The 21545-nt window shown below is 51.4% G+C and overlaps 1 protein-coding gene across 5 annotated transcripts in view; it reads right to left on the bottom strand.

The window, feature by feature from the left end:
* Nucleotide 1: 1 nt before the first annotated feature.
* Nucleotides 2-21545, bottom strand: part of LOC104062463 (aryl hydrocarbon receptor-like) — a 34456-nt gene continuing 12912 nt past the window's right edge. For 2 of the 5 annotated variants that reach the window (XM_054069242.1, XM_054069244.1), the window contains 8 exons: nt 17976-18082; nt 15197-15286; nt 14101-14224; nt 13719-13849; nt 12675-12877; nt 12322-12431; nt 11838-11979; nt 8266-11149 (listed from right to left, as the gene is read on the bottom strand). In XM_054069242.1, the coding sequence (XP_053925217.1) occupies nt 9301-11149; nt 11838-11979; nt 12322-12431; nt 12675-12877; nt 13719-13849; nt 14101-14224; nt 15197-15286; nt 17976-18082 (2756 nt within the window). In that variant the 3' untranslated portion in view covers nt 8266-9300. Of the gene's footprint in view, nt 11150-11837; nt 11980-12321; nt 12432-12674; nt 12878-13718; nt 13850-14100; nt 14225-15196; nt 15287-17975; nt 18083-21545 lie in introns of all 5 variants that reach the window. The other 3 variants (XR_008450293.1, XM_054069243.1, XM_054069245.1) reach the window with 3 other exon arrangements.

Here is a 21545-nt window from a genome sequence, read left to right as displayed (position 1 = left end):
CAAAGGCAGGGTGTTCCTGACCACCTCCATGTCTGCATCCTGCAGTAGCTCCAGGAGCCTCGGCACCAGGAAATGCGTTCTCTTGGTCTGTGTGGAACAAAATGCTGTGTCTTGAAGCCAGAAAAGGCTGAATTGTCCAAAATTCAAGAGTTTCAAGCCTTGGGACCCAGAAGCCAGAGGCCTTCTCCGAAGGACTCGGGCAGATGGATGAGGAGGCAGGAGAGCTGGGAGCAGCTCCACAGCTCCCAAAGCCCAGTCAAGCCCAAGCTACTGTGGTACCCAGCACCACTCCTCCATCACGCCCCCAGCCGCCTGCCCCCTGCTCACCATCCTGAGTCTCTGGCAGAGCACAATGAAGCCTTTGAGCATCAGGCGACGCATCTCTCTGTGCTCACTTTGCAGGCAGGCTGGGAAGATCTCCAGGGCACACTCATCCCATCCCATCATGTCAGGGCAGGCCAGGAGCTGAAAGACACACACAGCAGTGACAGGGGAGCCTGGCCAGCAGGACCCCAGCACCGCGCGCAGGGCTGGCTCCAGCCAGCAGCACAGGATGCGGGCACCGTCCCAGGCAACCGAGCCCGAAGGCAGCAGTGGCTGCAGAGACCCCTGCACTCCCTGCCCTGTGCCACAGGGCACACGGCACAGGGCAGTCACCCGCTCTGCTCTGCCTCCCAGTCCTCGGCAGCCTCTCATTGCTCAGCCTGGGAAGAGTGGCAGCTGGCACAAGCAGGGTACGAAACATAGGCAGGGACAAGTGTCACCCCAGCAGCAAGTGGCCAAAGGTACACAGCAGAGCACATCTGCCACAGCTTCAGCAACTGGGCCCTCCTCACAGCTGCTGCTGGGGCAGGGCTCGGTGGGAGGCAACGCAGCAGAGCAGCGCTCGCCATCAGGCTCAGCTCAACAAAGAACGCCATAGTGGGGACACCCAGGCAGGGCTCAACTTTGCCTCATGGGGAAAAAAGAAACCAACCAGCATCAAACTCTTCGGCTGCTCTCTTAGATTTCTGTCTGTGAGACCACGAGAGATTTCATTTAACCTATGGCTATGGGCACAGCACAGGCACAGCGTGCCTCGTGCCTCTGCTGGAAGACAGGAAGAGCTCAGGGGAAGCAGCCTTCCCGCGGTGACCAACCCTTCTGATATCCCAGCTCCAGAAAGGCAGAGGTCTGGCAAGCTAGCCTTTAAATCACCTGGACTCTGTTCTACTTACTAAAGTGGAAAGACATAATTTCAAACACAATTGTTAAAAAAGGACTCTAGGAGATAGTACAAGGGAAACTCAGAAGGAGCATTGGGACCTTTTCTAGAGCTGGCAGAAATGCTTCTGCAGGAACAAAGTATAGAAACTCATGAAGAGCTTCAGCTGTAGCTTGTAAAAATATCACGTGTAGGACGTGGGATCTCAAAGAGATCATCAAGAAATTGCAAAGTCTGGTTAGAATGACAAAAAAGCTTCCTTTCCAAAATGAAAAGTTAATAAACGTTAATAAAATGAAATGTTAATAAAAATGTCAGCATTTTCCTTGGAAACAAGAATCTCTTTCCTCTTTGAAATTTTGTTTAAAGGAAAATATTGGCTTACCCAGCCCGTCCAGTGTATACATCTCCTCCAAATACAAAGAGCGAGGTGGTGCTTGCAAACCAGAATTTCCCCTGCTAAATAGATGGGGAAAGGGAGAGAGAGAATGCACCTGCCATCCTCAGAACAAGCTTTCTCCCAGAATACAGTACAAAGGCATCAAAGTGTTTCATTCCCCCAAAATCTAAGCAGATCTTAAAGTACCACAGCACGCAATCACATCAATATGATGCACTTTTACCTATGGGAAACCCTAACTTTGGAATAGGTTTAAGGAAACAAAGAAGATGAGAAGTGTTGATGCAGTGCTTGCTTGTTAATAGGTGAGTTAGCACCGGTGCAGTGCAGTGAACACTTCCAACAACTTTCTGAGAGCCATCGTGTCACCATGTTGACACCTGGGAACTCTCTGACACCTTCCTGTAGGAGGTTACCAAGATGCAGCCTTGGCCTTTGGACCTGCGTAGTTAAGCTTTGTGAGACTGTCTTGTTCTTTATGCCAGCTAACGTCCTTCATGGACCTGCCAGCAGGCCTATCCTGCATGCATATCGGTGGTGTGTAAAATGCAAGCAGCTCACCCTGGTTCCCATGTGTGCACTGGACATGGCTGGTGTCTGAGAAGGTGACTGTGTTGTCAGTGCATGTCCTGCTTCTTGGGATCTCCAAGGGGTGCAGTCTGTAGAGGAGGTCGTCCTCTGCATTCGCACCTTTGTCATCGTATCACTTGTATTTGGCAAGCTGCTAAGTTTAACTCGGAACTGTGCTGCCTGAAGGCAGGTAAAGAAGGTTAGCAAGGGAGCAATAGGGCCTTAATTCTCTAAGAGAACTGCTCATTTCAAGGCTCTAAGATGCTCTCTGCCCCCAGGGCTTAGGCAATCGGAGGAGAGAAAAAAAAGAGAGGTGCTTGATAGAAGTCACAGTCCCACCTAGCCTGCTGTAAAGTTATCAGAAGGTTGAGTCCATTTGGCTTTGCTCTGGGTGCATTTTTGCCATCTGCAAATTTGCCATCTGTTTTCCAGCTAGATGTTTTGTAATGAATCAGTTGCTTTCATTAGGATGAGTATTTGCTGTGTGCATGTTACTTACGGGCCACAGCTCCCTCCTGCCACAGCCTCCTGCTTTTCCATTCCCTGGGGCTTCCCTCCCTACTCTGCTGGAGTGTGGCTCCCCTGCCAGCAGGCAGAAATCTCACGTTGGTCCTGAAGCACCACCTCACCACACTCACTAAGACGGGCTCAGGGCAGGGTGAAGCTGGCAATGAGGCATTTCTTGGCACTTGGGAGCCAGAAGCACCGCACAGAGAAGTGTGAGGCCAGAGCAATACCTGGTACAAGAAGGAGACTCCCCCCAGTGTCCCCGTGTGCCTGATCAGGCAGGGAGCTCAATGGCTCGAGGTACCCTGCGTTGGGCTGCCTGCTCTGCAGCTCTCTAGCCATCTCCTCCACCTCGGAGGGCGACGCCTGGCATTGCTACCATCAGCATCACTGTGTGTAAGCGCAGGCTGCACCAAAACCCAAACAAGCCAAACAACCAGCCTACTGACATGGTTACTGGTAAAAACCAGAGTTTTAGGGACTGAAATCTCAGAGTAGCCAAACCCAACGTAGACTAAAGCGTGGCAGGATGGCTGTGTTATGGCACTGATGGAGAGATCCACAAGGGGACCTGTCCTTCCATGGAGTGGGAATAGCTGTTCTTTGAAGAAAGCCCTGCTGGCTTTCCCAAAATTCTGAGCAGTTTCTCGCTGGAGGCTGGTGCTATAGGAGGAAACTTAGGGCCTTTCTCATGAAGCCTCAGTTTCCCCTGGACTGGTCCCTACAGATAAGAAGCAGCAGAATGGCTGTACTTTTTACAGACACCGCACTGAAGAGCACAGGATGGCAGTGCCTTGTGCTCACACAGTTCCAAGCTCAACAGAGGGCTGACATGGCATTAGTAAGTACAAAGGCTAGGACACTTTTAGCATCTGCACAAGGCACTCTGCAAGCAATGGCACCAGGCACACGCCAGCAGATTCTCAACTCAAATCCCAAGAAGCAATCCTTGAAGTGAATGGCTCATAAGAGACCCAGTAACACAGAGCAGCTCTCATTTTCCCTAGTTCTCCATCTAAGTTGGTTTTTTTTTAATTACTTACACCAAATTGAAAGGTGTCTCAGCTGTTCCCCAGGCATACACTAGCTAACTTCGCACCCACTACCAGGTGTCCCAAGTCAGGATGTAGCACCGGTCCAGAGCTCTCCTCCCGCCCCCCACAGGAGCTCAGTTCAGCTCTGGCACTGAGCCATAGGCAGTGGAGAGGACACGGGCCAAGTGTGAACAAACACCAACCCCCCATCCTCCGTCATCTCCAATGCACAAAGCCTCCATATATAATGCATGGTGCATGTAGGCGGTGTGGGCAAACACCAAGCTGAGCTTTTATAGAAATATTTACCTTGCTTTCCGCTGCCTTGAGGCCCTGGGGGACATCTGGGGACCAGTGCTTTCAGTCTCATCTGCAGGCAGCATCAGATGTTACCTCTCTCAGCTTGCTTGAGCCAGGAGTCTTGTTTGCTGCAGGCTGCAACCCGCAGACCCCTGCCCTGGCTGGCATTTGCTGCAGCTTAGGAAAATGGTCGGCATGAAGGTAAAGGAAAAAGATGCAGAGTTAAAAAACAGACCTCCTTTGATCTCCTCCTCCCCAACATGCATGCCATTGAAAGTGCTAAATCTGCTTCCTCCCCAGCTGCAACCCAGCTGAACACAATCAGAGCCCTGACACTCTCACCATCACTCCCAGATCAGCCACATCTCCTGCTACAGGTGAGGGGACACCTCGAGAGGCCCTGGGACTCACCCAGGCTCAGCTCCTCCTTGCCGCTGACCTCCATCTCCCCACGCGAGGAGGCTGCATCTCATCAGTGCCAGTCAGGCACCCAAGTGGATCACAAATGCACTTAAATAAGGCTTTGCTTGGCTTGTTCAAACATTAATTAACAATAAGTTCTCTTGGAATCATACTTAGGTCATGTATTTTTGGCTGCCCACAACCACAGGGCAGAGGCCTGGAGGCAGAGCAGCGTGCACGGAGGGTGCAGCACTAGGAGGGTATAGGCAGAGCAGTGTACTGGGGACTTTCGTCTCCCCAGTACAACCGGAGCAAGGCCAGCCAAACACATCTTACCCTGCTGCCAGGAACCACCACTGCTCTTCATGCCTTTCCTCGGACAGAGCTGAGCCCAGAGCTACACAAGCACTCCCCGAATCTCTCCATGCTCTTTTCTCGCACCTTCCTTGAGCTCATCCAGCTCTTCAGGGGTGAACACATTCCACAAAGCAGTGCTCACCCCAGGCGTGCCAACAAGAGTGCAACAGCGCATCTGCATGGTGCCCCTTTTCTACTGCCACGGCTCAGGGCAGTCTGTGGGTGCCAGGATGCTGAACGGCAGCTTCTCCTTTGCTGCAGCTCACATAGGAGATTTTGCTACAGTCATGGTCCCCAGGCTGGCCTAGTGTGTTGCAAATCATTGTCCTAAAGCCCAGGGGAGGAAAAGCAGCAGCTGGTGTGAGGATAGAGCATGAATTATGGATGTGCTGCCCTCCTTGGAGAGAGGAGAGCAGAGGGCACCTGCTGCCGGGCACCTCCCACTGCAACGATGATGGTTTTTGCTCCACAGACCTCATAGAAACACAGCATCAGACAAACACCATGGTTGAGTAAAGCACAGAACCCTGGTGACAAAGCCGGGAAGGCTGCAGTCCTCCCGAGGTCAGTCTGGCTGTTGGGAAGCTTTTGGGGCTGTGGAGACAAGAGGCAAGTAAGTGTAGAAAACAGTCAGGGTATTTGGTGATGGTGTGATTGCCCACACATCCAGGACCTGGCTCACGGGGAAAGTTTGCTAGCAGTCAGGTTGTTCTCAGAGCCTGGGATGCAATGGACCATTGGAAGCCAGCGACCTACAGCCACAAAGATGCTCCTGTGTCTGTGCCACAGTGCTGAGAGTGGTTGTCCCTCCATCCCCACCAGCGTGTGTTGTGCTGCCCATAGCCTACTCCTTGGGGAGAAAAAGGGAGAAAAAGCAGAGCAGTGTACAGAAACCACACAAGATCTAATTCTCCAAGTATGTTTCCATCAAACTTGAGAAATGTTTCACTATTGCCTTACTTTAGGTGTCAGGTAGGGGTGGGAATCTTTTAAAATTTAACATTCAGAAGAACAAACGTGTTTTTTGTAATTCTCAGATTGAAAAAAAGCAATGCAGTGGAAAAGTATCATCCAGTTTGTGTTAAAAGACACATTATATTATATAGACATTTTATAAATTATACATTTTATATTTCTATAAAATTATATTTTTTTACACATACAAGGCAGCACAACTGATTTCATAAAGAACTTTTCACTTTCACCCCAAACCTAAGCAAAGGTCACATTTCAAACTCCTGCATAAAAGAGAGCTTTCCTGGCCTGGCCCAGAAAGCGTCTGGTTCTGCATAGTGTAGGCATCTTCTTAAATCAGAAGGTCATAGAGTAAAAGCTCTCGCAGGTAACCGCACGTGCAGCCTGCACCCCACACTCACATGGAAGCCAAGCTGCCCCTTTCTCCAGCCCTGTAAAGCTCTGCTGTTCACCAACGGCAATGGACAAAGCTCTCCAGGCTGGTCTCTTTCCACTGCACTACCCGAGTGCACTCACAGGAGCAAGGAACAGCAGGTACAAGCTGAAAAAGCTACTTTGTAGGAGCCTTGTAAGGGTTCTGTCTTCCTCTGGTGGGGGGCGACATACAGAAGAAGGTTTTTTAACCATCGCGACTGCACAGCTTGCGGCTGCCTCCATCACACAGGATCAGCCAAACCCTGACACCTTGAGATGAGGAGGAGACACAGAGCCAGCAAGGGAGATGTCAGGGGCTGAAGTCTGAAAACGTTTATTGAAACAAAAAGCACAGAAAGTTCATATGAAACCAAAGCTGGGTACACAGGAGCAGGGATGATGCTGTGTCAGGTTTCTTAAAGGTCACTGTATTTCTGATCTTCTGAGCAGCCTTTTTGTCCCATCCCATTGACTACTACTTTGGGAAGGCAAGAGGAATTTTTACCTCTAGGTGAAAATACATACATACACGCTGTATGTAAGCCTTTTCTGTGGGAAAATATTACTCTAGCTGTGCTTAAAATTAAGTATTATTTTAATTATTTACTTTATTGTATTGAAAACTTTATGCACAGCAAATCTGCAATCATTTGCTTAGGTTAGGCAGTTCCACTACTTATCTGCAACCTTTTTAAGCCATATCCCGCATCTGTGTCTATACGCTAACCTGCTCCTGCTGTTTGAGAATGACCCCCACTATCTGTTCAGGTACTTCAGACCCCATCACCCACGGGAAAAACAGAAAAGGACAATTCTTCATGTTGGACAACTCTCTGCAAGGACAACCCTACACAGAGAGGGTTAAAGGCTCCCTGTATAGAGTTGTCCCCACAGAGAATTGGCTGTGTACAGCTGGCCGGGTAGAGTTGTCCCACAGAGAGTTGTCCTACACCCAAGAAAAACTGCTTATCAGCCAGGCTGGGGATGTCATAAACAGTTCAGCAAACTCCAAGGAGTCTGCTTCAGGAGGCCTAGTCTGGATCCCATCACACGGGAACACCTGGGACACAAGGAAACCTGGTGGTGAAAAAGGACCAGTGCAACATGAGAACACAAGTCAGGGTTCACTTTCTTTATAAAACAGGCAATATTTGTACAACATAGTCACAGCCACAGCTGCCTCGCTGGGACGGCAGGAAATGTAACACCAGAGGTGAAAGCCTTTCCTATTTTCTTTTTGTTTTGGACACACAAGTCTTGCATCTGTGTTGGATCACCAACGTAATTGCCAAGCTTTGGTGAAGCTGGAGGATGTTAGCTATCAGAAACCTGCCTGTCTGCCTTCCACAGACACTGTCGGGGACTACCAAACCATGGGAGCCAAGTGACCACCATGGAAGCAGCCTGGGTTTCCAAAAGCCTTGCAAAAAGCACCAAAAATGCATTCTCTTAACAGGAGAACTGCAAAGACTTCTGTGATGGAGAGCTTGCTCCCTGGTGTCTTGGCAAAGTGCAGGACTTGCCTGGCTGCCAATAGAGAGCAATGTTTTTTTCTTTCGTTCCACAGCCATAGTTACTCTTCAAATGCCATTTAAAAGACAGCAGCAAACACAAAATACTGAAGCATTTCAAAGTTGACTCTCAGTAAGATACACAGGCAGGATGGACAGACACCCCACCAGGGAAACAAGAGTAAGGAGGCTGGGTGAATAGGACAAGAGATGGCAAGTGACAAATGTGCCCTGAGATCCTCCAGCTGACCCAGAGCCACATAGCTCCTGGATACCATGACATAAAGACGAGGCTGCAGCTGCTGGCTGACCTGCATCATAGCCCTGCTCGCTCCCGTGCCCTGAGGAAACCTGCCTTCTGTCCCAGACCAGGGATGCCTCCACAGGACCAGCACATGGAGCCTCAGCAGGGGCAGGAGGGTGGGGAAGTTGATAAAAAAATAGCTAAAAAAAACCCAAAAAAAACCCCGCCCAGTCACAGCAACCAACACAGCAGGGGGAAGGTTTGTTTCCTGCAGCTTGAAGGCAGCTCCTTTCCTGGGGAATAGTCCTGCTTTGTCTAGTCCAGTCTCTCTCTCCTAGAGACAGAAGTTGCTGCTGGAGGCATGAGGGTTATCTGGCAATGCCCCTGCCTGGGAGCGTGGCTGGCAGGGGGAAGCCGGGCATCCCCCCAGCACCAGGCAGTCTCCAGCGCTGGGCAAAACATAGCTGCTTTCAGGCTAGGAGAAGAGAGAGAAAACAGTCTTGAAGCATTTTGCAGCATTTTACTAATGGTGCCCGCAGGAGGCTGACAGGAGGGGGGAGCAGGCCTGCCCCAGGGGCACAAGGGCTTAGCAGCAACCCCATACGCATCCCCATCCTTCCCCCCAGGCCCTGTCTCACAAATGCCAACCCATCACATCATTTACAAGAGGCTGAAAACACATAGAAGGCAAGTACATCCAAATTCCTCAGCGGGCACTAATTTTCACCTACTGCTAACAGACCTTTGCAGAGCCCGACCAGCTATCGCAGCCCTGCAGTTCACTCATGAAACTTCTCTGTAAATCATGGGTGCCTGGACCACATCCGAAGCCAGCACCTGCATCCTGTACTTTTATTGTACTCTTCCTGGCAAGCCATAAACATGCCAGCTGCATGAGGTGGCCACTGAGCTCTAGAGATGTGTCAAGGCTGTTCTTCACTGGTCCTACAAGCTACCAAATGCCTAGGCAGGACCAGAGTTGAGCTCTTCAAATGGAGCTGGAAGACGCCCGGTGTACCCAGTTGGAAAAGATGCAGAATGGAGGGACCTGAGGTGTGAGGTATGGCCTTCAGGAAGAAGCAGATGCTTTAACAACATCTGATGCCCCCAGAGGTTAACGAAGAGATTCCTATGAGACAGCAGCACACCCTTCCAGTGATACACGTGATACAGTGATACCATGATACACGGATCCAGCACTGCAGAGGGCTGGCAGCACCTGGATGAGCTCTCAATAGGGGTTGTGCACAGGCCAGGGTTGCTTCCACAAGGGAAAGCATTATGATACAGCAGATGTTCATCGCACGTGTACTTTGTACCATACTTCAAAGCTTACCAGTGCTCCCTGTAACAAAACGGCAATTAAAAACACCATATGGAAATTAGATCCAGAGACAACCACTTTCTAAAGGGAAAAATCCACACTCTGCTCTTTTGTTCTTCAACTCTTGATGGAAAGAAAAGCCCTCAATGTCTTCCTGTCTGGCCGTGCACCGGCTAGAGCAAGGTGATTCCTGCCTACCAACCAGGCATCCCATGCCCCCCTGTGCTGAGACCCCCAGGAAATTCCAGCACAAGGAAAACTGAGCATGAAAGTGGAGCGAAACCCTTACCTTCTGCCTGCTCTCCTGGCTCAGCGCGGAGGAATATGTCCCACAGGAATTCATAGGAGTCTCCAACAGGCTGCTGATGCTTCTGAAGCACTCCGCAGATGAGCTTGGAAAAGGGTGAGGGGCCACAGAGGAAACAGGGCTCAGCTGCTTCGTGGGAGTAAGCTGGTATGAGAAGGTGGGGAAGAACCCAGAGTATGGAATCATCTCTTCCTGGGATCCCCTGCTGCCTGCAGTTTCCATGCTGCATAATCCATTCAGGTTAGAGTGTACCACTGACACACTGGGCCCTGGACCCAAGCAGCCCTGGTGCTGGGAGATCAAGTCTTGACTGATGCCATGAAAACCAGGCTGAGCTGGGGACCCCAGGAGTGGGGAAACACAGTCCTGCCATGGGCCGGGGCTGCTGCTGGCAAGGAGGTGTGGAGGAGATTCAGGGCTGTGACCACACAACCCATTCGTCAGCAAGTGATGGTCTCTCAGCTGGCAGGGCGGTCCCAGGCAGCCCTGGCACTGGCTGGGCAGGGAGAAGGACTGGGGGGCATCTTCTCGGTTGAGATGCCTGGCTGTGAAGTCACTCCCCAGCTGCTGAACATCAGGTGGCTCCTGCAGGCAGGGAGCTCCCGGGGGTGAACCGGGTGCCTTGTCCCACAAAGTTCGCCGTGCTGGCTGGAGGAAGAGGAGAAGACCCTCCTCCCCAGCTGGCCTCCGTTGTGAGCCATCCAACAGCTTTTCGCCCTCCTTGGCTGGCACTGGCAGAGGCGCGGGCTGCTGCCCTGGCATGGCATGGAGGGGCTGTTCCCACAGCGGAGCAGCCTGCTGGTGCCAAGCAATGCCAGGCTGCACCACGTGCTGGGGCAGGTACTGCGAGTCCTCGTCCTCCACACGGGCCTGGCATGGAGCAGTGCTTCCAGGTGGGCTTGAGGATGTGCCTGGCATGGGACAGACCTGTTGTCCTCCCTCGTACTTGTTCCCCAGAGTGGCATGGAAGTAGGAAAGAATCTTATTGCTGGCAAGGCAATTGTTCTGGGATGAGGTGCAGTCAGGGTCCATATTGACCGTCACCTTTTTTTCATCCAGCAGCAGGAGCTCGAGATCCTCAGCGTTCAAGCCCAGGCCTTCCAGCGCACTGAAGAGCTCAGTGTTGGAACAGCTCTCATCACCCTTAATTGAGAGTGAGTCCAGGGTGGTCAAGAGAGGGTGGTCCTGCTGCAAATCCACAAGGTCCTCTTCAAGGCTGTCTCCTCTTGTAGAAACTGGAGCAGCACCCATACTCCAGGCATCTCTTCCTTCATCCAGCAAGGACACATCCTTGAAGTGGTCCAGGAAACTGCTGCTGAAGGAACAGTTAGGTGCAGGAGCTGGATGGGAGGTATACACTGCCTTGTCCTGTCGCATCACAGCACCCAGCAGAGAACTGGGGTCAATGCCATCCTTCTGGGCGCGCTCTCCACGGCTGTGGGAAGTCTTCTTGGACTTGCTGGTTTTCTCTTTGTTCTGGAAAGGGTCAGGGAAGCCTGGGAGAGGGTAAGCACTTTGGTATAAGAGTGCCTCTCCTGTAGCAAAGGTAAAGGGAAGATGCGTGGACCGATTCCGAAGGTGCTCCCCTCCTTCTTCATCTCTGCAGGGCAGGAACAGGAGACTGGGGCTTGTATATGCACACACACCACAAAATGCTTCTGCAATTTGTAATTGCAGTTCTTGCCAGCCAAAGCTCCTTTGCTCTGACCACTATGTATGTACTGATATGCAGAACCACACACAGTTACATATGCATTTATGTCCAAATCTACACACTCATACATATATATATATACACACACAGTAAAAACACACATCTGCAGCATAACCAAGAGGACATCTGAAATGCAAAGGGCAACAGAGCTCTGCCAAACAGAAGTCAAAGCTTTGCCCCATTCATGTAAGCTGCAGCCACCCCTTGGGGCAGGAATGTCAGGCTGCTGCCACATAGCAGCCATGTTTGGAGTTCTTGCTGTTCCCGAATCCACCTATCCCTACAGCTGCTGAAGAGCAACCACCAGTCTCCCCAGGCTGTCTGGACCAGTGCCCAGGACACCAGGGACGCAGGGCACTGCTCAGCGCTCTCCCCTACTTATGGAGTGGCTTGGCAGAAAGGAATATGGCTGCACAGCATCAGAGCACAGTACCTCATGGCTGCTCCTTTAGAAGGCACAAGAAGCAATGACAAATCAAACATCCTGCCCTGCTCAGGGCATCTCAGAGCCCATACCGATGGAAAAAGCCAGCCTGTCCCCATCCCAGCCTGGGCTGACCCAGTCAGCACTCACACGAGGGGTCTCTGTGTGACAATGATGTACTCAGGCTTGCCGTTCTTGTACACGAGCCGAGCGTTGGCCTGCACCCACTTCCAGCGATTGTCCTTCGTCAGCAGGCGGAAGACCGTCAGGCCACTCTCACCCGTCTTCATCACTTCATCACAGGAGGAAGAACATGTGCTGAGGGCTGTAAGCACATCGCCAGAGGCAGGGCTGCCTCCAGCGACACTGCTGCTTCCAGCAGGGAAAAGCAGGTGGGGTCACAGCAGCAGCGCTGTCGGCAAATGCAAGGGACACCATCCCAGCTAAATACCCCTCACCACACTCCACCCCAAGCTTCCTGCAATGACAAGAGAATCAGAGCAAGGCATAAAGCAATGCATCCTATGAGGAAAGAGCTGCCAGGCTCAACACAGCAGCCAATGGAACTGCCCACAGCCCAGCCAACTCAGCTGCCTCAGAGGTGGACACAAGGGACCACGGAAGAGACTCTTACTCCTGATGTGGTTCTCAGCACAGTACAGCATGTCAGCAGCGTGGACGAACTGGTACCCAGTGCCACACATCCGCAGCTCCGCCTCAGTGTAGCCCAAAACGATCTTCCCCCTATGGGAGACCAAGAACACACTGACCTAGGTGGCAGAGCTGAGGTGGGACATCACCTAGGCAGGGTATGGCATGGCATGCTGGATGCCCACAGCATCGCCCCTCAAATCATAGAATGCATTGGGTTGGAAGAGGCCTTAAAGGCCATCCTGTTCCACCCCCCCCCCCGCCATGAGCAGAGACACCTCCCACTGCATCAGGCTGCCCACGGCCATGGGCAGGGAAATCAGCTCTACTGCTTACTTGGCATCACATGACAAGGGGGTGAAGTCCAGCTTGTGCTTTGTCCTGAAGATCATATTCTTGGTTCGGATCTGCAGAATAGATAGGGGCTGCAAGGGGGTGGAGATAGCAAAGAGGGCAAGCTGGGGTGGCAGGGCAGACCCATCTTCAGATCTTTTGTTCTGCCCATGAAGGAATTTCAGCCTGCCTTGAAGGTTTAAAGCCTGGGAAAAGAAGAAAAGTCCAGTGTCACACAGAAAATTGGATGATGAGAGAAGAGAGGAAGAAGAGCTGCACAGAAAGCAAGTCATCCCACTCCAGAGTTGATGCAAATAATCTCTTGCAATCTGTCCCTTGTGACTTCAGAGCTCCCCACTAAAAGAAGACAGAGGATCAAAGGGATGGCATGCTGAGCTCCCTGCAGCAGCAGCCCACTGCTTTCTCCCCCAACAGCCACAACCACTGCCAACCTGGTGCTCGGCCTCACAGCGGCTGCAGGACCGAGAGTACGCTGCAGTCACATCAGGGCATCGTGCAAAATGCAAAGCAGCCTGTGCATTAACTGTGTATCACAGTCCCAGCAGGGAACATAGTGCTGCTGCTAAACAAAAGAAACCCAAGACTTTTTCTTTATATTGAGTTTCCAGACTGAAAGAAGATGACAGGGAAAACCTATCATTACACTTGTGATTATGAAGCTAAGAACACCACTAACTTGCAGCAGAGAGGACAGGGCATGAATACCACCTACTTGGTCTTAAGACATGCCTTTAACACAAAAACCTGGCAAAATGTGTGGAGAAAAAGCACTTCTGTTCAAGACTGAGCATCTCTGAGAGGAGAGCAACAAAATCCACACAGAGAGGTTATAGGTATAGATATGAGATGAGATGATACATGTTATACAGCAGAAATATCTCCTTGTTGAGACAGGCAAGTGCTGCACATGGCAGAAAGTGCTGGGTCTTTCAAGGCCAACTTTTATGCTCCAGCAGCAGAATAGAGCCTTCCAGGTGAGCCTGCACCTCTACTGCTGTGGAGGTCACAGCATAGGTCTGTACTCACCAGGAAGCCAGAGGAATTATCCAGGAGGCAGCGAAAGCGGCACACGAAGCTCCGTTCCAGAAAGGAGGAGTTTTCTGGGGGCAGCTGATCCAGCTTGTAAGGGACAGCAGAAGAGCCAAGACTCTTCCCCTCTGTGGGAGAGAGGGACTGAGAAAGGGCTCCCAGCAAGAGTTGGAGGTCCCCAGCATTGGGGACTGCAGCACTTTGCTAAGCACAGAAACAGAAACCCATGAAAAGACACAGTGTTCTGGATGAACCCATGGCTTGAGTCACAAGGACATAAGCCCCACACATACAATGGCAGGAAGCTGGCTCCTTGGTGTATGCGGGGAGCTACACGCCTCAGGCCAACTGGGATGCGTGGGTCCCAGCATGTGTTTACCTTCTGGAGAAGGGTCACCCTCAGGGGCATGGGGTGGGTTGAGGGCCCAGTGGAGGTTGCGTCTGAATTCCTGCTGGTCCTCGGTGTGGATCAGCTCAAAGACGCTCTGGTGCATGACATCCGTCTAGAGGGAAAAAGCAACACGTGAGCTCTGTGGCCTGTTCCCAGGCACCAGTTTTCACATCCCACCTGGAAACAGCCTGTCACAGTCCCAGTTGCCTATATCTCACCCAATTCCCCTGGCACTCAGCTAGGTCTCCAGGTGAATGAGGGATGACACCCTCCACTAGAGCTGATGCTGTTGGGAACAAACAGCACATCTGGCTCTAAAGGACCTCTTCCCATATTAGGCCCGATGTTCCCCCACCCCATCCTAAAGAGCCATCAGCAATACAGCTCCCCTCTGACAAGCTTGTCCCTGTAACATGATGTCCTTCAAAATCCTAGTGCTGACTTACAGGATGAGATGAAAGCATGGGTTTGGGAACAAACAGCAGCGAAGCCACTCCAGCCCTATGTTGTTACTGAGAGAACAAGGCACCTGCTCTGGGACTTGCTCCCTCTGCTTAGGTGGACAGACCTCAACCGCCCCAGGGGCTGGCAAAAGTTAGCTATGTGGGAGCAACACCAAACCACAGTAAGTAAAGGACTGTAGGTTAAGTTCCGCTTCCCTATGGGTGTGACCTAGTGCCTTCCAGGTTACCTGGGTCCTCAGATAACCACAAAGCTGGAGCCTTGCAGGATTTTCCAGGGGTCACGCACAGGAGTGGTTGCCTGAAGGCACTCTGAACAGGGAACTCCCAACATTTCACCATGGCATTAAACAACAGGACCATGAACCTCATAGCCTGTCAGAATGGTTGGTAGAAAGCATCTGTGGGCTAGCGAAGTTGCTTCGACACCTCCCATGACCATGCCTGGCAACACAGACTCCAAATTCACAAGACCAAGGAAAAGCCCCATGCAGCCCCCCAAGGCCCTGCGATCCCTGAAGAACTTCTGCCCACCTTAAAGGGACCTTAAAGCTGTTTTCCACCCCCAAGGAAAAATCCACTCTGCAAAACCCACCACAGCGAGTCAGAGGTGTCCAACCAACCTGATGAAATCCCAGATAGTCCTGAATTGTATGTGAGGAGTAGAATATCAATCCTTCTGATGTCACTACCAGCACGAAGCCATTGAGTGCCTAAGGAAGAGAGGATATCAGCAGGTACATGCCTTGCTCACATCACCCTTTTCTGCTACTAGTTTAACAAATTTAGGAGGCAATCTGTGTGTTTCCTCTGAGTCAGCATCCCCAGGGCTGGCAGGATAGGACAAAGGAGAAGGGAGCAGGGTGCTGGCTGACAGTCCCTTTGCGCCTGAAGATCCCTGAAGATTAGAAGGTGCAGAGGAGATTTCGTACCAGTTCGGGAGTGCACCTGATGTCCTGGGAGCCCTAGCTTTTCATCCCTGCTCCCTGGCACCAGGCAGGAGCTGATCTGCAGAAGAGTACTGTTAATACAGGCAGGATCCAGGGGAGCACCTTCGAGCGCTGCAGGCATGCAGGCACTGCACAGCTCTTAACCAACCATGGGGAGCAAGCCCCTGTGGCACAGAGCTCAGTGCTTTGAAGACTACGTCCTCACTTTGCCAGGGCTGGGAGTAGGTGCACAGGAGCCTTCCCTTGACCCTGAGTGGTAGACACTGCCCTGTGACTCAGTTTCCCCAGCACTGAAATGATCCCAATAGACTTCCAGTAAACACCTTCAAGCCCATGGTGCTGCCTAAGAGCACAGACCATGACAACCCAAGAAAATCACCAGTTTATCTCTCCAGAAGCTGACCAGCTTTCACAGCCATGACAGCATCAACAAACTACTGCTCCCTAAGGGCAGGGACGCTCCTGCCAGCTAAAAGCAGGAGCCCTGCAGAAGGCAGCTGTCCTCATGCAGTGTGGATCCCGGAAGCCCTATGGCTGTCCAGAGCTAAAACTACCCTGTACCACTAACCTGGCTCCAGACAAGGAAGCCAAAGTAGCCAGTCCTGGCCTGCTTCCCCCACTTCATCATGTATAAACATCAGGATTAATTAGGGTCTAACTTGTAGTCTCAGCCAAGTCCAACTATTGTTGCTGCCAACTCCTGTTTCATTGTCCAGGTCAGTATTTCTCCCCCCTCCTTCTCTTTATTCCAGACACAAACGCTCTCTCTATTTACTGGGGTTGATCTCATTGTGTGGGAATCTGCTGCAGAGGTTAATTAGTGCTGCCTAACACACTTTAACCCTTTGAGCAGCTTCTGAGGCCTTGCTCTGCAACAGCAGCAGCAGCAAGTAACACCATGCCGTACTCTGTCCTTCCTCAGCTGCATCAACCATTTGATATCCTGTGGCCAGCGATGTGTTCCTAAACTGCTGTGCACTGGGGCAGAGGCTGTCCAGCCTTGCTAAGGTCTTGACCCCTTTCAAGGGCTTTTCATACTCAATCCCAGTTTAAGCTACCTTTGCCTGCTGGCATTGTTGCTGGAGAGAGCCGAGGTGGAAAAGGACAGATGAAAACGTTAGGCTGGAAACTTAGAGGAGGGGAAGGGAAAAATCAGGATGGACCAAGAGATGAGACAAGGGAAGTTTGGATGTTGAAGGTGACAGGCTGGGTGGAAGCAGTTTTCTAAACTTGTAAGAGCATTTCCTCATGGCACAGAGGCAGGTCCTGAGCCTCTGCTGTGTGCCACATCACACAGATGGGCCCCTGAAGGAACCAAACATAAATCCAGAGCTCTTAGCACGCAGCTTAGTACCCCTACAAGGATGGCATCAAGTTGATGAGCAAGATGTCAATCCCTGGCAAGCCGTTCAGACCATGTCTTTGTTTTATCCACAGTGGAAAAATCTCAGGGTTTTGGTTATTAAACAACTAGGCTTTAGCCCTTCTCTCGCGAGACACTGAGATCCTGCCTCCCCAGCTCTTGGGCAGGACAGCAGTAACATTTACTCCTAAGAGCTGAGCAAGCTTTTGGACAGGAGCTGGGGCTGACCAGCACACTCACCCTGCTCCGGGTGACAGCAAGGCAGGCGACAGTGCTGCGGCCTGTGCTCGGGTGCTAGGCAGAGAGGGAAAGGCAGACCCATGTCCCTGCAAGACTTTGCTCTGCCAGAGCCTGACCTCCTCCTATTCACTGTGTAAGGTTTGTAGCCTCTAAATAAACCATGGTGGCAGCAAGCTTAGCCCAGCCATGCTACAGCATCATCAGTGCTGCCTCTAGCATCACCAGAGGAGCCAGCTGTACACCTCTCACAGAGACCCTGGGATACATCCATGTGTCCTGTGAATATGGCCCATCAGCACCTTTCTATACACTTGGTGTCGTGCATCACCACCTGTAAACCAGGGAAGACTTCCATGACATTTTCTTCCCTGTTTTCACCAGTGTTTGGGCAACATCCCCAAGCTTGGACCTGTGTGCCCATGTTGAAAACCACACTCAAAACATCTTGTTCTGCTTGGCTCCCATGTCATACCCATTTAAGCCTGAGAGCAGAGAAGCCAAAGATCTGAGTCTCCATGGTCAGTAGTTTACCACTGCTTCCACCAAGATGGATGGGGTTCTGATGCCTAAATGACATACAAGTGGCAATTTGTTCCACGAAGGACACGAAAAGGAGAGAAGCAGCAACACAGTTTCTGCCCCAAGGACCCGATGAGGTCTTAAACCTCTGCTCAGTCAGAAGAACTATGAGTTACACAATGTGAAATCACTGTTTCACCAAAACATCCTGCAACCAATAACAGAACAGCCTGTTCTTTGGGTAAAATTCAAAGTAGCTGGAAAGGGGACAAGAGGAAAATGCCCTTGAAGGCATCTGCTAGAGACAGGTGGAGAGCAAGAAGCACTAACCTGTAGGAGCAGCTCACCCTCTGGTAGTGTTGCTGAGCCTGGGGCTGGTCTGTTGCTGCAGTCTCCATCCCTCTCCGCTTCTTCTGCACCATGATTCTTTAGAGCAACTGCGTGAGGCAAAGAGAAGGGATTTCAGTAACTTCAGTTGCTGCAGTAACAAACACAAGCCACCACCACGAATGTTTGAAATGTGACCCTGGTTGCAAAGCTGAACAATGCACTGCCAGGGCAAGTGGTGATGTACCATCAGTCCTTTGCTTCACGCCTCATAGGAGGCGATTTTAAGAGGACATTTTCCACCCATCCAATACCCTCAAATTCACATTTTTTTTACTGTCCCCCCCATGCCATACCTTTAACAAGCTACAGGTAAAGAGAAGTTACAGCCAGGGATCATAAAGCAGGTGGGCATCAGCAGAATAACTACAAGGCCCCGAGTTTACCAGCAGTTAACCAACAGCAGTAGCGCAAAAGGACATGTTTTAGGAGCTCACTAGCTGAAAACCTCTCTTATCATTTAGCAATAGCAACCACAGAAGTCCTCAGTCCTCATCCGGACACAGGGCCAGCACCTCACACCACTCCTTGCAAAGAGCAAGAGTCAGCCCTCGGGTACCACACCACGCATCCCCCGCTGGCTCTTGGGGCACAGCCACAGCTCTGCGGTGGCTGGGGGACTCCATGCACCCAGCATTTCTCTGCCACTCTGAAACAGAAAGGATCAGCTCAGATGTGACAGTGGGATTGAGTGCGCCCTCAGCAAGTTTGCTGACAACACCAAACTGCGTGGCGCAGCTGACAGGCTGGGGGAAAGGATGCCATCCAGCGGGACTTTGATAGGTTTGAAAGGCAGGCCTGCGAGAACCTTGTCAAGTTCAACAAGGCCAAGTACAAGGTCCTGCACCTGAGTCGGGGCAATGCAAAGCACAAATACAGGCTGGGTGGAGAAAGGATTAAGAGCAGCCTTGAAGAGAAGGACTTGAGAGTGCTGGTAGATGAGAAGCTCAGCATGAGCTGGCAACATGTGCTTGCGGCCCAGAAAGCCAACCATGTCCTGGGCTCCATCCAAAGGAATGTGACCAGCAGAGCAAGGGAGGAGATTCTGCCCCTCTGCTTTGCTCTCATGAGACCCCGTGTAGAGCCCTCAGAACAGGAAGGACACAGATCTATTAGAGTCCAGAGGAGGCCACAAAGATGATCTGAGGGCTGGAGCACCTCCCATCCAAGGGCAGGCTGAGAGAGTTGGAGTTGTTCAGCCTGAAGACGAGAAGGCTCTGGGGAGACCTTAGAGAAGCCTTGCAGTACCGAAAGGAGCTGCAGGAAATCAGGGGAGGGGCTCTCTATTGCACAGTGCAGGGATAGGATGAGGGGAACGGTTTTAAGCTGAAAGAGGGGAGATTGAGATGAGATAATGGGAAGAATTTTTTTCCTATGAGGGTGGTGAGGCCCTGGCCCAGGTTGCCCAGAGCAGTCGTGGCTGCCGCATCCCTGGACGTGTTCAAAACCAGGCTGGATGGGGCTTTCAGCAACCTGGTCCAGTGGGAGGTGTCCCTGCCCACGGCAGGGGGGTTGGAACCGGACGATCCTGAAGGTCTCTTTCAACCCAAACCATTCTACGATTCTGTGCATGCCCTGACTTTGCGAAGGACAGCCCACCAACAGCAGCTAAAGCCTGCCCTACACGAAAGGCATTGCACAAACTCCACTCCCTTCCAGAACAGGGAACATGCCATCTTGAAGGGTACAATCCTGATGATCTGGTCAGCGATGTCTCATTAGAGTTCCGCAACACAGTGGGTTTATTCAATCAAATTAAGGCAAGCCACAGCTCACAGTGGGAGAAAAACAGCATGGAAAAAAAGCATACATGGATATAAACATAGACGCCAGAGATCACAGGCAACCTAATAGTGATCGATGCATGATAAATACAGATAAGGAAATCTGTCCCTCAGGTTAACTAAAAGCTGCATCTGTAAGTTTTGTACTAAACTCCCCAAGAGAAGAAATCCTTGTGATATTTTAGGGTGGATAATATTTAAAGAGTAAGATGACAAAAACCCTGTGCGTGGCAGTCCTGTCCAGGAGACAGAGGATAATGCATTAAAGCCAGGAAGCTTCTTGCAAGCACCATGAGGACAGAGGAATGCGTTTGTCAGTCTGTAAACCAGCTGCTCCCACCATTACCTGGGAGGAAAGGTGTGAGGCTCCAGCAGCAGCAACCATTGCAGCCTGCCTGGTACACTCCCTTGCTCCTGCTCGGAGAGAGCAAAAGCTCTTTCGAATTTGCCTTCCCAGCTCCTACACTACACGTGCCAAGGAACTGCCTTGCTCAGATGCAACAGGAACATCAAATGGACCCTGGAAGTAATTTATCACCCCATTAAAGTTGTCAGCAGAAGCAAAGCTGTAAGTTGAGTGAGAGCAGCAAGTCAGAAGACACCAACCAACCAGCATATTAACAAAACCAGGCTCTGTAATACTTGTTGCCTTGTGCTTTGCCAAAGCAGCTGCTGAAACTCAGCTCCTCCATCTGCGCAGACCAGATCCTGAAGAACCTCGGCACCTGCGTGCAGGAACATCCGAGTGAGTAGCTTCCCAGACACTAAAAAAAGGTGGATGCTCCAGATGCATCTCTGAATCTTCCAGGACCATGAGGTCCAAAGAAAAATCCAGAAGGATCGGTGTTCTCAGGGCAGCATGAGCAGAGGGGATGGTTCATTCTTCAAAGCAGAGTCCATGCTTCCGTCAGCATCTCTCTGCTAGGAGAGACAAGTGCCTAGCAAAGGCACACCGCTCTCTTCAGAGCTGTTCTCCTTCGCTACCAGGGCTCACCTTCGATCCCAAAGTCCTCCACATCCTCAGCAGGCATTTGCCAAGCACTGACTTGCAGGCAGATGGAAGCCAGGAAGGATGCTGTGGTCTGCAGACTCTCACTGGCATGGACAGAGGCTTTGGGGACAAAATGCACTTTCACCAGACACAAGACCATCCCAAAGATCAACTCTGCTCCACACACAAATGCAAAGCATGTCCTGGTCTAGCATTGCTTTTAATCAAATGAATAAAACCTGAAAGGACAGCAACCCCACTGCTTCTGGGAGGTCTGGGAAATTCCCCTCAGGCTCAGGCCACACAGATTATTTCAGGAACTATCTGAACACCAAGGGGCTGACAGCCCAGGATTAAGTTTACAGCATGTGTTTGTGCAACCATGGGTTGGTCCCGAGTGTGCTGGGGTGACAGGCACACACTGCCATGTCCTGACCGCTCCTCCACCCTGCATCCTGTCCCCTGCGAGCACTGCTGCCCAGGGACCACCCAGGGTCTCTTGCCTGGGTCGGAGCCCAACAAAGCCCTGGGCACGGCCATGGGGCAGAGCAGCACATGAGCACGGTGTCCGCCTCACCCAGGCAGGGTCCTGTGGTGTGGATGGAGCAGGTTTCTGGCAGTGCCCTTCCAGAAACTTGCTTCTCTGATTCCTTGAAGCAAAATGTAGGAGCTATTAATTATTAAAGGTCTTCAGTCCTCCGCTAGCTCCAAGTCTGCTGTGCTGGAGGTGCGAGACAA

The sequence above is a fragment of the Cuculus canorus genome, chromosome 6 (assembly GCF_017976375.1).
Source record: "Cuculus canorus isolate bCucCan1 chromosome 6, bCucCan1.pri, whole genome shotgun sequence".
In the NCBI taxonomy this organism is placed as follows: domain Eukaryota; kingdom Metazoa; phylum Chordata; class Aves; order Cuculiformes; family Cuculidae; genus Cuculus; species Cuculus canorus.
This window is presented reverse-complemented; position numbering and strand designations above follow the sequence as displayed.